We start from the raw sequence: 16,818 nt of genomic DNA on the forward strand, positions 1-16,818 counted from the left end.
ATATTTAGAATTCTTTTGAAGAATCAAATGCTACATCAGCTAATTGTTGAGATACATAACCAAGCATTTTAGCAATTGTGATAAAATGGTCAATTGTAGCTTATCTGTTGAAACACAAGTCGCTTATTATGACATCATAAAGCGCATAAGTGAGTCACACAGTATTTATGCTTTTGACCAATTTTGTGGGAGAGTTTCTCGAACCCGATATTAGGGAAACGAAAACCTTGCCGGGTACGATCAAAAAAGTGTCAAAACCCAAAAAAAATTTGCATGTATGTTATTATGGATATTTCTTACCTTTTTGGCATACTAGCTTTGAAAAATAAAAATTTTGGATTTTTCGATCCACCCTATTCTACACTGGCTTAACAGATAAAACTTAAAGGATTGTTTTTGGTTTTCTGTGATCGACTAGACACAATGGCCTATTTAATGGCATTTAAAGTACAAAATTAAAAAGACAACATAATTGAGCTAGGATATTGACATACAGCATATACCGTACCGTAACGTTGGGTCATAACCTACCTGATGATGCAAATGTACAGTATATCGTAGTAGGTAAAAAAATTCATTGAAAATCATTCCAACTAGAGCTTCTATTTCACTTTGTTATGTTGAAAAGTTTACACGTTTGCATTCTCTCGTCAGTGTTTATGTTGACACAGATGATGGAGATACCAACACAAGTGGAGCTAATCCTACTTTTCCAGCCACATCTTTTCCTCCGAGCACGTATCTTTCTGACAGCAGTACTTCAACAGCAACCCTCTCAACGGAAATAATCATGTCTGCCACCACTTCTACTGCAGGCAAGAGATTGGCTTGGTTTCTTTTTTTTTCTTTTTTAACTGCTGCGATTGTGGTTTTGGAGGCTAGTGACATTCTAGAGCTGTGGAGTCGGAGGATTGTTGGCATGTACGAAGTCGGAGTCGTAAAGGAAAGGTCAACTCCGGCTTGATACAAAACAAAGAACAATACAATTTTTGTTTGCAATCTTTTTTCAAATTATTGTGTTAATTTCATAATCGCCTTGAATATCATGTCAAGTATCAGCCGAACAAGCAATGCTTGTTGTGCTAAAAAAGCCTCTAAAACGCCAACCGTGTCTTCGTGTTGATAGATCGTTTCATTACGTTACTTTTACAGACATAAAGCTTGCGTTTGTTTGAATTCATATCCCTCTTTGGTGGTCTATCGCAATGTACAAAGAAACAATTACATTTTAGCAATCCTTTCGTGATTTGGTAGCGATGGGGTGACAATCTGGGGTTAGATGTTTAAATGGTTCTGGGGGATTAATCTTATCTAACTGCACCCGGTATTTTAACATCGCAAGCTAACTTGCATAAAAGGAAAAAGAAATTAACTCATGTACATATGTCATGTATCAAATTGCATTAATTCAATGTTGGTCAAGTCTACTGCCACAAACATGCCTGAGAATGAAGAAGAAAGCGAAACAACGTAGGACTATGGAAAAAAACATAAGCTGCTGCTAAGCACAAACACTTAGGAATTTCAGCACAACCATAAAAACCGTTTTTACTAGTTTAATGCTTTTCAAGAGCACTATAATGAAACTAAGCTGCAAATTGTAAAAAAATTACAACTTTTCCAGAAAAATATGAAGAAAAAAAAAAGCGTGTTTTTTTAGCCCAAGTTTTTTTTTTTGAAGAAAAACACGTTTTTTTTAAAGAAAACGGTTCGTTTTTTTGCATTTACATCTCTAGTTAGGTCATAACCTACCTGATGATGCAAATGTACAGTAGGTCTATATCGTAGTAGGCAAAAAAATTCATTAAAAATCATTCCAACTAAAGCTTCTATTTCATTTTGTTATGTTGAAAAGTTTACACGTTTGCATTCTCTCGTCAGTGTTTATGTTGACACAGATGTTGGAGATACCAACACAATTGGAGTTAATCCTACTTTTTCAGCCACATCTTTTCCTCCGAGCACGCATCTTTCTGACAGCAGTACTTCAACAGCAACCCTCTCAACGGAAATAATCACGTCTGCCACCACTTCTACTGCAGGCAAGCGATTGGCTTGGTTTCTTTTTTTTTTTTCTTTTTTAACTGCTGCTTGATGATTGTGGTTTTGGAATCTAGAGACATTCTAGGGCTGTGGAGTCGGAGGATTGGTGTACGGTCGATTGGTCGACAGACATTTGGTCGACAGGACGTTTGGTCGACAAGACATTTGGTCGACAGGACGTTAAGTCGACAGAACGATTCATTTTTGGGTTAGGGTTAGAGTTATAGTTAGAGTTAGGGTTAGGTTAGGACATGGGCGCCGATCCCTATAGGACAGTGGGGACATGTCCCCACCATCTTTTTACATGTCCCCGCCATCTTTTTACATTATTTTTATAACGTAAAGGTTTCTGGGAAATTCAAGCACCTGTACCCTACCTGAATCTTTATTCTGAAGAGTCTTTGCCTCAGGCTGCATCAAAACTGAATCCAATTTGTCCAACAAGATGGCTCACACGTGCAGCTGCTGTTAAAGCAGTGCTTGATAATTAATTCTAAGTCAGTATTGGAAGCTTTGGAAGTAGCCGTGAGTCAATTTGATTCAAACGTAGCAACATGTGCTAGTTGGCTTTTGAAATCTTTTTTTCGTGGGTCAAGTGTGCTTGGGTTATTAGTGGCATTGTCTGCATTCAGTGTCTTGAACGTTTTAACAAAGCCTTGCAGGGTTGCACGGTACTGTGGCTGGCATGCTTGAAGGTGCTAAACTCCGACATCTACGCAGTGAAGAAGAATTCCATCGTGTCTTTGTAAATGCTGAGGGGCTTGAGTCATTGAATCTGTCACGTCCCAAAAAAATCTCAAATTATTTTCAACATGAGCATGGTCATTGGTCAACCTCCTCAACTTCAAACACCAGAGACGAAATATCGGTCAGAGTATTTTGCAGTCATTGACAGCGGCAAGCAAAATCTTACTGACTATTTCAAGTCAACCGATGTTGAGCACTACAAAATTCTACAAGAGGCACTCTTTAGTGGAAAGCTACTATTGTATGTGGTAGATAATTATCCTGAGTTCTGTAACACAGAGTCCCTTGCAGAAGAACTATGCTTCTTTCAAAAGCAGTACAATGGAAAGTCGGTGGAAGATTTTCGAATGATATTCAAGAAGATGCCATCCGCTGATCTGCGAATGTTTCCGCAAGTGGAACTTTTTGTGCGACTTTTGCTCATTTCACCAGCCTACTCGTGTTCAGCTGAACGGTCATTTTCAACTTTGTGACGTGTCAAAACTTGGTTACGATCTACATATGACACAGAAATGGTCTGCCATGTGCACAACACAGTTTTGAATTGGATCAACCACCATGACCTCTCCATTCTCCAAGGACTTCTTTTTTAATTCGCCGGAGACTCGTTGCCGAGTGTCTGTATGTCTGCTGTCCAATGCTGACATTGACAATTAAAATATATATACATCGCATTAGACTTGAACCAACTGTATTTGCTTGTTTGTCTGAACAGACTCTCGTTCTTTCTAGCTCGCTTCGCTCGTCGCCCTTTTCTACCTTTTCTAGTAAATGTCCCCACCAATTTTACAGAGCGATCGGCGCTCATGGGCTAGGATTAAGGTTAGACAACTAACCCTAAAGCTAAAATGGATCGTTCTGTCGACCTAACGTCCTGTCGACCAAACGTCCTGTCGACCAAACGTCCTGTCGACCAAATGTCTGTCGACCAATCGTCCTGTCGACCAATTGACCGGGTACCGGAGGATTTTTGGCATGTACGAAGTCGGAGTCGTAAAGGAAAGGCCAACTCCGGCTTGATACAAAACAAAGAACAATACAATTTTTGTTTGCAATATTTTTTGAAAATATTGTGTTAATTTTATAATCGCCTTGAATATCATGTCAAGTATCAGCCAACCAAGCGATGCTTGTTGTTCTAAGAAAACCTTTAAAATGCCAACCGTGTCTTCGTGTTGCTAGATTATTACATTACTTTTACAGACATAAAGCTTTCTTTTATTTGAATTCATAACCCTCTTTGGTGGTCCATCGCATTGTACAAAAAAACAATTACATTTTAGCAATCCTTTCGTGATTTGGTAGCGATGGGGTGGCAATCTGGGGTTAGATGTTTAAATGGTTCTGGGGGATTTATCTTAACTAACTGCACACAGGCACAGAAACACTCCGCTTCTCCCCTCCATAATGAAATGTCACACATTCATGTTGAGATTTAAAATCTAATCCGAATATGACATGTGCGCATAAGGCGTCAAGAACACCAAGCTTCATACCTGGGTAAACGTGGTTTTGGTAGGAGACGTCTGCTGTCACATATCCCAAACGTTCAGCGGAACATTTCGAAGACGCCAAAGCTATAGTGTTCCTTTGTGGGACCAAATTGAGATTAAGGGACTTTACGATGAGAGGGTGAATGAAACTCTCAGAACGTCCGCTGTCAAACAACGCAGAAACAGTTTTATCGCCCAGTAAAACAGGGGCCTCCGTATTTGAAAGAGAACTAGGAACAAAACCTTTTACAGATCCAAGTGTACGTCTTGGTGGAGGATGCTGTTTGAAACTTGCTCCCATTGTAGACGTACCAATTTGAAGAGAGAATTAAGAGTTTTACAACACCAAGGAAGGCCTGGTTGTGGCTCAACCGTCTGCGAACTGGCGTCGGACTATTCCGCTCCATCAGGCACAAATGGAGGATGGCTCCATCCGCGATCTGTGAGTGTAGAAAGGAGCAACAAACCGCAGACCACACCATCTCCAACTGCGCCATCTACCCTGCGCCAAATTGTGGGCGTGGTCTGCGTAAACTGGAAGGCGAATCAATTCAGTGGCTGCTCGACATCTGCCCATGCATTTTGACCGAGTTGCCAGCATTGCCCAAGGGTGGTAAAATGCAGAGCTCCTCGACCCCAGGAGTGGCGAAGAAGGTTCATACAAGGAAGAAAAAGTTAAAAATGGAGGACTCGGAGTCGTATATTTTTTCCCGATTCTACAGCCTTGATTCTACCCACCCTACTTCAGGCAATGGAGGAATATCAGTGATTACGATTTTTTGAGTGCTTTTGCCTACAAATACACGCCAAATTTCGTTTTTCTTATTGCCGGTCCAAAACGCTATTTTTCTTTTAAAACCGGTCCGTGATAGAAAAAAGGTTGGGGACCTCTGCTATAGATTGATGACTTTATCATTAAGAGAATAACTTGCAAACTGCAACACTACTGAATCTCTTGGCCCGTTCGGAGCTGCTTAACTGATCCCATGGTTATTTCAAGATATCTTTGATTAACATGTTTATTACATTTGTAAATGATTCTTTGTGTTTTGTGGCATTGCATACAAACGATTCAGTGTTATAAAACTTTGGACGCTTTGATAGAATTTTGAGCGCCAATTCAAAAAAAAAGATATTTGATTATTATTATGTGTCTTGTAGGACCAACTTCGCCATCTCCTTTATATCCGGGATGTGGTCTGTCTTCAAGCCATGAAGGGAAAATTGTTGGAGGAGGAAAAGCAACACCTGGAAAATTTCCCTGGCAAGCTGCCCTTCAAGAGACGTCCCCAAGAGACGGGTCTCAGTCGATTATATGTGGGGGAACGTTACTCAATGCAAAATGGGTGGTCACTGCAACACACTGCACTAACGGGTATGTTCTAACGCATAAAGCGTTTTGTTAAAATGTGGCTCAAAATGTTTGTTATCTTATATCCAGTAGCGTAGCCAGGAATTCTGAATGGGGGGGGGGGGGGGGTTTGACGACCCAGCGGCGATGGGTCTGGAGGATCTCCTCCAGAAAATTTTGAAAAATTACTTTAAATTTGGTGCATTCTGAGAGCATTTTCAACAAAAATCTGGGTATGAATATTCCTGTAAAGTGGTGCTGTCCGGTGGCATAGCGAAAGGATAAGATCATGTTTTCTTCGGCATTTTTCGGAAGTAAAGCTAGTCTCTGTGTTTTCTTGTTGCTAATTCCTGGCTGAGATGTTTGAATGTTTGGTATTGGCAAAACTCGCTCTTTTAATGCAGTTGTTGGCAATTTTTTTTAGACTGAAATCATCATTCTCAATATCGTGACGTCACACGCGTGCCAAAGGGGGGGGGGGGTTGGAACCCCCAACCCCCCCCCCCCTTGGCTACGCCACTGCTTATATCACTTTCTTTTTAACAGCAACTTTCAATAGCTGCCAAGGAAAACACTTCTCTTGGCTGTATGAACTCAAAATAGAGGATTTTTTTTTGTTTTTTTTTGAGAAAACAAAAACAATCTCTGTGTTCACTTTAACACTTCCGACTGCGTCCTAATGCGTGTGAACCTGGTTGATGTACTCCGCTGTACAAACAAAATGAACCTATCTTTGCAAGGCCGTGAATTGACATTCAGCAAGGTTTGACAAAGTCACTGAGCTGTGTGCTGAAAACACGAATCTCAGAATTAGAATCAACTGGCAAGCGCGAATTAAAACATGGGCCACAACTTTGTAGATGACCTTTTTAGATGACCTGCAATTGCAGATGCTGTAATTGAGATGAAGATTGTCAGTTGGCTTCAGAAATAATTCGGCATTAATAAATGGCCTCCACAGAGTTTTAGTCTGATTTTAACGACACACAGAAATGAGTTCCTTAGTTTAAGAACTTGTTAAATATTCAAATTCACCTTACTGCAGAGGAAGCATGAGAGGTGGCACATGCCAAAGTTTTTTTTGAATGCGATATTAGGCAGACATATAACATGAGAAATGATGCTTTTGACTTCTGATTATCTTTTTACGATTAATATCCATTTTCCAGCAAGAAGACGCTCGTGATGCATTAATTTGCAATAACATAACCATGAGAACTTAGGTTTTGTTGTAACAATCAGAGCGAAAGGGTCTTCTTTTCATGTGGTGTTTGCCTTGCTGTGGCCAAGATGCAGAAGAATGTAAAGGATCTCGCCGGACAGGCTTGAGATCAAATTTCCCACTTGAATCAATGGATCAATTGACTTTGTTCATTAGAATTATTTTTGCTTACCAACAAACGTAGTAGATATAATAAAAGATTGAAATAAGTTAAAACTAATCTAGTTTTATAAATTAAGTTAAGGAACCAGAGGCGCTTCTACTTTTCATTAAAAGAAGAAACACCTCAAGTGAATTTTGAATTTTCAGAACTGAGGCTCAGTATTTTCATGTCATCCTTGGCACAGTGGATTACAATGATTTAGGAGCATTTGGAAAGAAGTATCCGGTATCAAAGATTGTCAACCACCCAGGTGAGTAAAAACAATCTTTGTATCAATTATGCTGTAAATTAGGAATGCGAGAAAGCAATAAGGAAAGACTAGTGATCTAAACTTGAACTAGGATAAGCTTGGAGCACTTGGAATAAACTAAACATAATAAACGATGGCCGATGTGAAAATTACAGTAGATGTGTTGTTATTTTATCAGCCACTCCAATTATTTTTGGAATTGTTAAAATTTCATCTGTGTTAGGTGCTGCTTTATTTTTTGTGCTGCTTTCAGCCTTTATTCTTCTTTGTCAATAAAAGTTTTTAGAACGAAATGTACTTTGTTTACCAAACAAATTTTTCATCATCATCATTAGGTTTCCTTCTCGTATTGAAGGTTTGGTACAATGCGCCGTTGTTCTCGACCATGAGCTGTTCGTACTGCACTTTCATAACTTAATTTTGTCCATTTAATGACGTTTGTTGTCCAATGTCCAAATCATTCTTGGTCTGCCTTTGGTTCTTTTACCGTTTATCTTCCCTTCTATTAATGATCTTTGTACGAGTTTTGATCTTTGTAACAAACTTTTACAGATTACATAACTGCTTCTAAAGGAGATGACATTTCTTTGCTCAAAATTGGAGCGTCTATTACTATGTCGGAATACATCCTTCCAGCCTGCTTGCCTAACCAAGGCATTGATGTTACTGTCGGCTTGAACTGCATAATATCAGGATGGGGAGACACCGAAGGTAGGCTACTCACTAATTGTTAAAATGTGGAAGAAAAAGGGATTCACACAACTTTTAAACTCTCGCGCTTTTACCAAATGTTAACTCAATTCTATGTTCGTGAAAACAAGTGAAATGTTTAGGTTTGAAAATGGTAAAAATAATCTTTGGTTGGTTTTTAAATTTTTATTCTCGGACTGACAAAGCCTTGATAAGTTATTTCTGGTAGTTTCACATACTTGTAAAGGCTTTTGACGCAGATCCGGTTACAGATATTCGCAGAATGGAAGTTTCCGGTTGTTGAGGTGTTGTTGTCGAGAAAATGTTCCATCTACTAAGACACTAGGTGAACCTATAATGGATGGAATAATTTGCATCGAATAACAGCTTTGCAACAAACACAGACATGTCAAAGATATGTCTTTGGGTTCTTCGTGATAGTAACAGGATTAACCCTCAGCCCAAAAGAAAAGCAGTAGCCTATCTTTGAGAAAGCTTTTGAAATTATTCATAATTTCAAAAATGGAATGAATTTTCTAAAATTTGTTTGCGCTAGTGTTTACTTTTAACAAAACCAAAAACATTACCTTAAAATATTACCATTTAGTCTTCAGCGACGATCCTAGCCTTTTAAGAGAAGCAGTGGTGCCAATTATCTCAAACGCGGTTTGTTCCTCCTGGTATTATGGCCAGTTGGTGCATGGTATCATTGATGTCCATCTTTGCGCAGGGTATGTGTTTAACTTATTTTCAATTTTGTTTTACTGTAAACATATTCTAGTATTTGACTCAGCTAAAAATAATTTTAAAATTATCTTGCAATTTATTTCTTTATAAATGACAAAATAAGCTTTTTTATATAAATTGTTTCTCAGCTCAAATAAGATGATTACCTTTGTGATGTAGTAAGCCAAGCAATATAAAACCAGTAAACGATCAGCTATTTTCTGATATACCGTATAGCGATAGCCCATATACTTTTTTACTTAAAAGAAACGATAGCTACTTTTAGGTACGGTATAATTACTTTGGTTATCCATTTTTGGTTATGACTTTTATCATAATATTTTTTAAGAGGTGCAAGTTATAACCAAAACAATGATAAAAAATGTTATAGAATCGGTTTTGACAAAGACTTTAACAACGCAATGGCGGCTGCCTAGCCGAGTGATGAAAGCCCTCGTTCGGCCCTCGAAAGAGCGCCGGTTAGACACCGCCCAAGAGTATGCGGCTGTGACACTTAAGCATATTCTTGAAGTTGTACACAAAGATTGTCTTAACTCCTTGCCTTTCAGTCCACTTAATTTCAATCACATCATCATCATCGAGCGTAAGCCATAAACAGAAACTTTCAGCAGTGTTTAACTTTGTGGCATACTCGGTGGCATTTTTTTAAATTTTTCTAAGCAATGCAAACATTACAATAATGCATTAAAATTCTAGATATGAAAACGGGAGTGTCGATACATGTCAGGGTGACGGTGGAGGACCCCTTGTGTGCCAAGCAAGTTCGACCGCCCCTTATCAACTAGAAGGAATCACAAGCTTTGGAATTGGTTGTGCTGATGCAAGAAAATCAGGGGTGTACACAAGAGTAAGCGAATACGTTTCCTGGATTGAAGAAACAATCCAAAATAATCCAGGTAAAAAAAATTGTAAGGGTTTTTGAAGTGCAAAATATTTATATGAACGAGTTAAAATAATTAAACGAGTTAATTAAGATGCAAATAATTGAAAAAAATACACAAATAAAATAAAGAATATAAGATTTTAATTTTCCAAAGTAATCAGTGAATACTTAATACAATTTACCCTCTTGATCAGCAATTCGCAAAAATTATTGCAAAAAGCTAGGTAGCCCTTCGTTTCAATGAGATTTTAAAAACTCAGTTTTAAAGATAAAACGAAATATCTTGTATCGTTTTACATCTTGATCGTAAGCTATATACAATAGCAATACAAATCGAACTTTGCAATCTTTTTAACTGAAGCTATCTTTTCACCTTTATTCACAAAGTAAATAGAGAACTAAAATGTTGACGCTTGAAGTTTAGAATTGCCGTGGTGAACGATTTCATCTTATACTCAATCAGTGTTGTCAGGCGCCACGAAGAACTTCTCCACTGCTGCTTCAATAATTCTCCAATCACATTTTTCGCCAACCTTTTTTCGTTGCAATGAGTTCTTAAAAAAATGTAAGATGTCCTAGACCAGGTTTTTCCTCTGCCCGTCTGTGACTAAAAGGTCAAAATTTCCTGTCAAATTTCCTTCTTCCTTGTCAAAAAAAGTCAATTGGGCCTACATCTTCTTGTCTTCAATGACCTTGAAATTTCCCAAATTGGAGACAGAGTTTCTCATCTGGCAACTTTAGCTGTCTATTATGACAATTTCTTGATGAAGTCAAAGAAACCATAAGTGCGATTGCATTTTCTGTTTTGAGAAATGATGACGTCCAGCATTAACTTACTCGTTTTGGCCAAATACAATTTTTTATTTCCAGTCCATTGAAACTCAACGTTAAAGTAAAATGGTCAAGTCTTAAGAAAAGTTCAGAGTAAAAATTTCTGTCCACGGTCATGCAATTAAAAGAAACTTGATTTTCAGGAACAGAACCCTTTTTTGCTCTCCCGCAAACCCCCTGTGGTTCCGTTATCTCAACCAATCAAACGCTTCGATTGCCTGTGGATGAAGAGACGCAATTATATGGAACAGCCAATGTGAGACTACCACAAGTGTTTTAATGCAATGTATTCGGGTCACGTTTATTAAAGCACAAATATTATTGTCCAAATGGTCTTGAATTGAGTTGTAAAAAATTATTTAAGTCACTTATTGTTGTCGCATACACTGTAACAACAAAGCAAATCAAGTACATGAACAAGGGATTTGATAATATAATCATCAACCATTACAAAAATATTTCCTTGCTCTACAGTTTTTACTATAAATGTGAAGCTTTAATGAAGTTTAACTGTATGAAATTATTTTTGTCCTTTAATGCAAGTAGCTTTCCAATATAAGCATAATTACATGCAATTACAATGTTAAAAGGATAAAGAAATATGAATTACATGTATGTGCAAATGTGTATGTAGCTTACCCGATTTGTATAAGCTAACGCGATTTGATAAACCAATCTTGGTGGGATACGATTGGAAAACTGATGAAGTATTGTTTATGTCTATTATTTTGCTATCTAAAACTTGTTTTCAAATGTAGTATGACAAAGTTCAAACTTGAAACAAAATAGTCCAAAATTATTAATTGGAAACATTTTTGTCCAAGCGTCACACTTTCATGAGAGCTACGACTGTTATTTAAGAGGCCACATTTGTCATATAAATTTAACTCAATTATTTTATTGACAGAACTGTGCGTGGACATTGAGAACTAATGGCTATGGGATTCTGCTTAAGTTCGTTGAGCGCTTCACTTTAGAAGGGGATTTCTTATGTTATGATTATATTACAATTACATCAAACACGGGTATGAAGTGTATAATGTAAACTATAGGTAGGCTACATTGGCTACTAGACTAAGGGTGTATTAAAATTGTTTTTAATGCATAGTATACCACAGCTAAAGAACAAGAGACTGTGCATAACTATTCATTAACAGTGGGCCAACTATTTTACAGTACATTTTGGGGAGCACGTAACCAAGTGCCCCCTGGATTCGTTATTGATTTTGAGTACCATTGCTACTATACAGTGCATGTCTTCAAAGACACAATTGTAAGACTAGTTTTTGCATTTGAAAGCAAGCTTGCAAAGATGTTATACTTTCTTGGGAGTACTTATAAATATAGCACTAACTTGTCGTTTCAAAGTAGGCTAATATTCATACTACAACTTGTTCATATTGGTTTTAAGGCCGCCCCATCACGTCTAGACTGTGCGGGTACACCCTTCCGAATGATGTCATCATCTCGCCTGGACTCTACGACTCGGTTATCATCACTTTTAAGAGTGATTTTAGAATTCAACATGAAGGTTTTGCTGTGAAGGTCTCATTTCAAAAGTCGTGTCCTGCAACTACAACGACTGCAACCACTCAAAGCACAAGTGGTGGAAGCAACAGATACCTTTTTGGTAGACTCCCATTCGCATTTTCCATAGTGTCAGCTATTTTCAGCGTTGTGCAGATGTTTTAGATTCCAATCGGTCTTGGAACCCTAACCTTGTTATTATTCGCATGCCTTTTTTATACTACTTTATGAACTGCCGAAGTAGAAAATGAATATTTGATGAGAAATTCTTCTCACCCCAAGTTGTTAATTGGTGGTGACCTAAATATGCAATTCGCACAGTGAATAAAACGCATGACGATTGTTTTTTTAAGTATCCCCGTTATAACAATAGTATGTTAAGCTGTCTTGTTTCTGAAAGATGCACTTGTTTTACCTTTTCATAACTTTAATTGTGCCATTTAGCCACATATTGTGTGTCTGCCAGTCAGTAGCGGATTTAAAAAAAAAATTGAAGGAGCCACCAATGTTAATTGACTTAAAAGTTCTTAGATAAAATGGGGTCAGTTATTAAAATGGTATTGATTGAGCAAAGCGAGCAGCAAATTTGCAAAAATGGAGAAAAAATAGGTCTGCATGTTTTTTCTTGTTTTTTTTGTTTGTTTGGGGGGGGGCTGAGGGTGGCTCGTGACCAAGTTTACCCCTAATCCGCTGCTGTTGGCAGCATGTAGGCCTAACTGTATAAAATCCAACTTTAATTGTGCAAAAAGACTACGGTATTGTATGTCGGCCAGTGCTTTTCAACCAGTGTTTCGCGTAACACTGGTGTTCAGTCAAAGTTAGTCAAATGTTCCGCAAGAAATTGATTAGTTTGACTAGTGTTCCATGAAACACCGATCGAAAATCAAAATCACAAAAGATCTGCCCTTGTCTTTCTGCAATTTTTTCCTCAATATAACTTTGTATACTTGTCCAAACAGGCCTAAATATCACACGGAGAAAAAACTGAAACTGAGTAAGTTGTTGTTGTTTATTTTATTGCATCATTATAAAATTTTGTTTGACGTTCTCCGAGATTATTTTAATGCGTAAAGTGTTCCGTGGCTCAGAAAAAGTTAAAACTCTGATAGGCTATTACAGACTCAATGTGTCTCAACGGTATTGGATGAACTAGCGCGTCCAGAATAAAGATTATCAATGGTTTAAGGGTATTTTGGTGTAACATGATTTTGCTGTGGCCAACCTTTGTATTTTCCTAAACAGCAAAACCCGTCAATTTTACATTGATTCAATGTCTGCGTACGTTGAATCAATGCAAAGATAAGAGATTTAAGTGCTTGGGTATACTTTTTTATTGTTTTCTTCTTTGATTGTGATCTCAGTACACTGCCTTAAGTTTATTTTCTTTTTTCTGATTTTATTTTAGCATTCTCTTTACAGTAGTTTGATTTAGTTTGCAACCACGTTGCGTTTAATTAGCAGAATAAAATTTGACCTCATAAATTGTGTTTCTGTTCACAACATTTTGCTATCCTCTTCTAAGAATGGATACAAAGGCTTGCGCCCTCATGTTTAGCTGCAGATCGGCAAATTAAAGACAGTGGATGTACTTGTGTAAATCTTTTATAAGTTATATCGACCTATAAAATCACGGAAAATTTTTAGTTGAGGATAAATTTTTGATAAATCATGTAGATGCTATCGCCGTAGACCTAATTTATTTGAAATATAACAACCTTTCTAATTAATCTATACTTTATTTTCTTGTACAACTTTAGTAGAGAGGTAACTTTGTTGAACTATAAACCAGACAGCAAAATCCGTCATTTTTACTATTTAACGTATTAATTACATCTATTCAACGTCTGCAGTCGTTAAATTAATGTAAAAATGACGGATTTTGCTGTTTGAGAAGCAGATAAACCTAACCCAAGCAACGACACGCTATTCAACACAGAAATAAACAAAAGGTTGCATACGTTTTGGCTGTAGGCTACAACATGTTAGCCCTTAACAAGCTTTTGAATCAACTTCCTATAAATGAAGACAAATAAGAAACGGAGGCCTACACAAGAGTAAAACTTACATGATAAAAAAATTTGGGCACATCGCATGACGGATAGATTAGACACGTTGAGCAGATACGTGGCATGTTCACCAAATCTCGTGATTTTGGCTCAATAAATAATTGCATGAGTTCGTCGTTCAAATGTTCAGTAATTAGTGGCAAAAACTGGTGAATATCTTTATGGACGTATTCAAAATTTCAAACTCTTACATTATGTCAACTTTTCTTTAAAACTATGAAGGTTTAAAAAGTTTGTTGATGAAAAGCTCCAATCATTCGACGGAAATCTATATAGATCTATCCATGGCAACAAAAACGAGACAACCACTTTGCAAAACAATTTTAGCAAAACTAAATAATCCAAGCTATTAGCCTACTGCACTCACAACCTTAAAAAACCACTTAATCCGGACTTCATATTTTGCAAAGGCAGTGCATCGATGCAAAGACATTGAACTTTTTTCAACTGACTAGAGTTGTTGTGAACACATAGAGGATATGAATTATTCATTTTGATTTTCTTTTACTTTTTCTTGTTAATCTTTGAGAGAATTTTTAAAATATGTAGCAATTGATACCCTATACCGATAGACTACATTAAAGCATGAGCAACGCATATTGTACAGCACGTAGAACAGTATGTTTTAAGCACTTATTGTAATTTGACAATAAACTTGATTAAGGTTGTTAGTTTGTAAAGCAATATTTGACAGACAACCGTAAAAAGGTAAGTTAGTAAAAAAGTAAAATAAAGATTTTAACTTTCCAAAATTTTAAAAGTTAATGCGTTTGTGTAGCCTAAGCCAAGAAAACAATAATAGGCCTATAGCCTAAGTGAAGGCTAGAGTACTGTAAAAAAAAAGTGCCGATACTCACTGATGAAAGACCATGTCAAATGTGCTACAAGAGAAATTACAGAACTTGAATAAGCTACACTTGTTTTTAAAACCAATAGAAAACTTTATAACAAATCGATGTAGCCCATAACTGGCACCACAGTTTATTTCACTTTTTTTTTTTACAAACACAGTTAAATTAAAATAGGTCAAATAAGAAATATTGTCTGTATGCAGTTGTGGGGTCTTTATGTTTGAAAATGCTGCTCACCAATTTATTTGAAACAACTGTATGTTTACTTTGCAATTTTTTAATTATTTATAACGCTCCTGTTTAGTCGTGTCCAAAATCACTGAACAAAAAGTATTTGCAATATTTTTTCACCTTTGTTAGGCAACATACAGTGCAAGAGAAAGATATAAATGTCACTTTTGCGTTTGTAAACAACAGTAGAGTTTAGAGTGGAATGTTTGCTAAAGTGACAAACCCAAAGAATGTGACGAGAATTCAAACTTTTAAGGTCCGATTCAGCATCAAGGGTCAGTCTAAAAGAGTTGCAAGTTGTAGAGATGCTGGAATGAGCTTTTTTATTGCGTGCTCTTGAGTGGTGTTAAACCGGCTCACTTTTCGAGCGTCTGGCGAAAGCTCTCACAACTCGGCTATCCAGCCAACAAGAATACATTTGAGATGTAAATAGGCTTTACGTTTACGTTTTTAGTTACGTTTACGTTTTTGTATGTAGGCCTACTACGTTTGTTAAGTACAGTATTGTCAAATGTCAAGTAGTCTACCCAAAAAAGTTAAAAAGAATGCAGCATAATTACTTACACTTGATAAAGACTGTATATTGTACAAGGGCGATTTAAATTCATTGAAAGATAGGCTACATAAATATAAGTTACAAAGAAACTCAGAAAGAGAAGTGTTGACTAAAGCTATTGAGAACAATCCAATACTAGTCCAAACAACTAAAAAAGTGTAAAAACCTCGCCACAATAATAATAGAGTACCTTGCTTGACAGGGTGAAGAATTTTTGCTGCCAGCTGCTACAAAGATAATAACGGCACGATGCATTTATTGTTACTTTGCAACAGCAAGGCCTACAGTAGCCTATGTAGCGACACATCTCTATTTAAACTTAGTACGTGTTTGCGATGTCACCACATTATTACACGAATTCTCTTGGTTTGGTGGCCATGGCTAATTATATTAGAATTATCTGTCTTTGCATATAGGTCTGATGAGTTGCCACGAGGAAAAACATTTGAAAATTAGTTTTAAAGGGTAAAGAACACCTTGCGAGAATTTCCAATTAAGGAAGAAGTTGACTTAATGCTAAATTGTAATAAAATCGATGTATGAAGCTTTAAAGGTTAATCCAACACCTTTTATCTGTTTATGTTTTCTTTTTTTTTCCTTTTAAGATTAGCGCTTTATTTTTGCAGGCTACATTTTAGGACAATGGAATGGTGTGATTAATTTATCCTTTCAGATTGCAAGAAATATTGTTATGGAATAAAAAATAGATGGAGACTTAAATCATGGAGCAATACGACTTAAGGTTTCTGCAGACTACTAAGAACCTCAACTGTCAGGCAGATTTCATTGTAAAAGCGACTTGTAACCTTATGAAAAAAAAATGAAGACTTAAAATAGCAACTGCTTTTTCAGAGCATTTACGCTTACGCAAACAGGTCTGCAAAATCGATGCACTTTTATTAGAACTCAGGTTAAAATTTCAGCTAACAGAGTGTGTACGAGGAAATGCCATTGCTTGAGGTTTTCGTTTTTAGCTCAATGGGTTTCCTTTAATTTTAAATTCGTTTTTATGAAAACGTAAACTTATACAGATAAGTCTTGAAAACTTGAAATTTTTTGTGTTCATTTTGAAGTTGAACAACTCTTATGTCATGAATTTGTAAAGTCCAGCAAAATAGGTGCAGTTCTTTGCGTTCGAGTTTATACAGGTGGCCTGTATCTTTTTGT

At 36.8% G+C, this 16,818-nt stretch overlaps 1 protein-coding gene across 1 annotated transcript; it reads left to right on the forward strand.

The window, feature by feature from the left end:
• The first annotated feature begins 85 nt into the window (after positions 1-85).
• LOC145782511 (uncharacterized) lies at positions 86-13,423 on the forward strand. The gene is made up of 11 exons (XM_082594350.1): positions 86-149; positions 672-815; positions 1,899-2,042; positions 5,445-5,658; positions 7,166-7,269; positions 7,822-7,980; positions 8,567-8,690; positions 9,403-9,602; positions 10,564-10,676; positions 11,328-11,445; positions 11,832-13,423. The coding sequence occupies exons 1-11, from the start codon at positions 86-88 to the stop codon at positions 12,110-12,112; spliced, it is 1,665 nt and encodes a 554-aa protein (XP_082450476.1). The 3' UTR covers positions 12,113-13,423.
• Positions 13,424-16,818: the final 3,395 nt, after the last annotated feature.

The sequence above is a fragment of the Aplidium turbinatum genome, chromosome 1, assembly GCF_918807975.1.
Source record: "Aplidium turbinatum chromosome 1, kaAplTurb1.1, whole genome shotgun sequence".
Classification (NCBI taxonomy): Eukaryota; Metazoa; Chordata; class Ascidiacea; order Aplousobranchia; family Polyclinidae; genus Aplidium; species Aplidium turbinatum.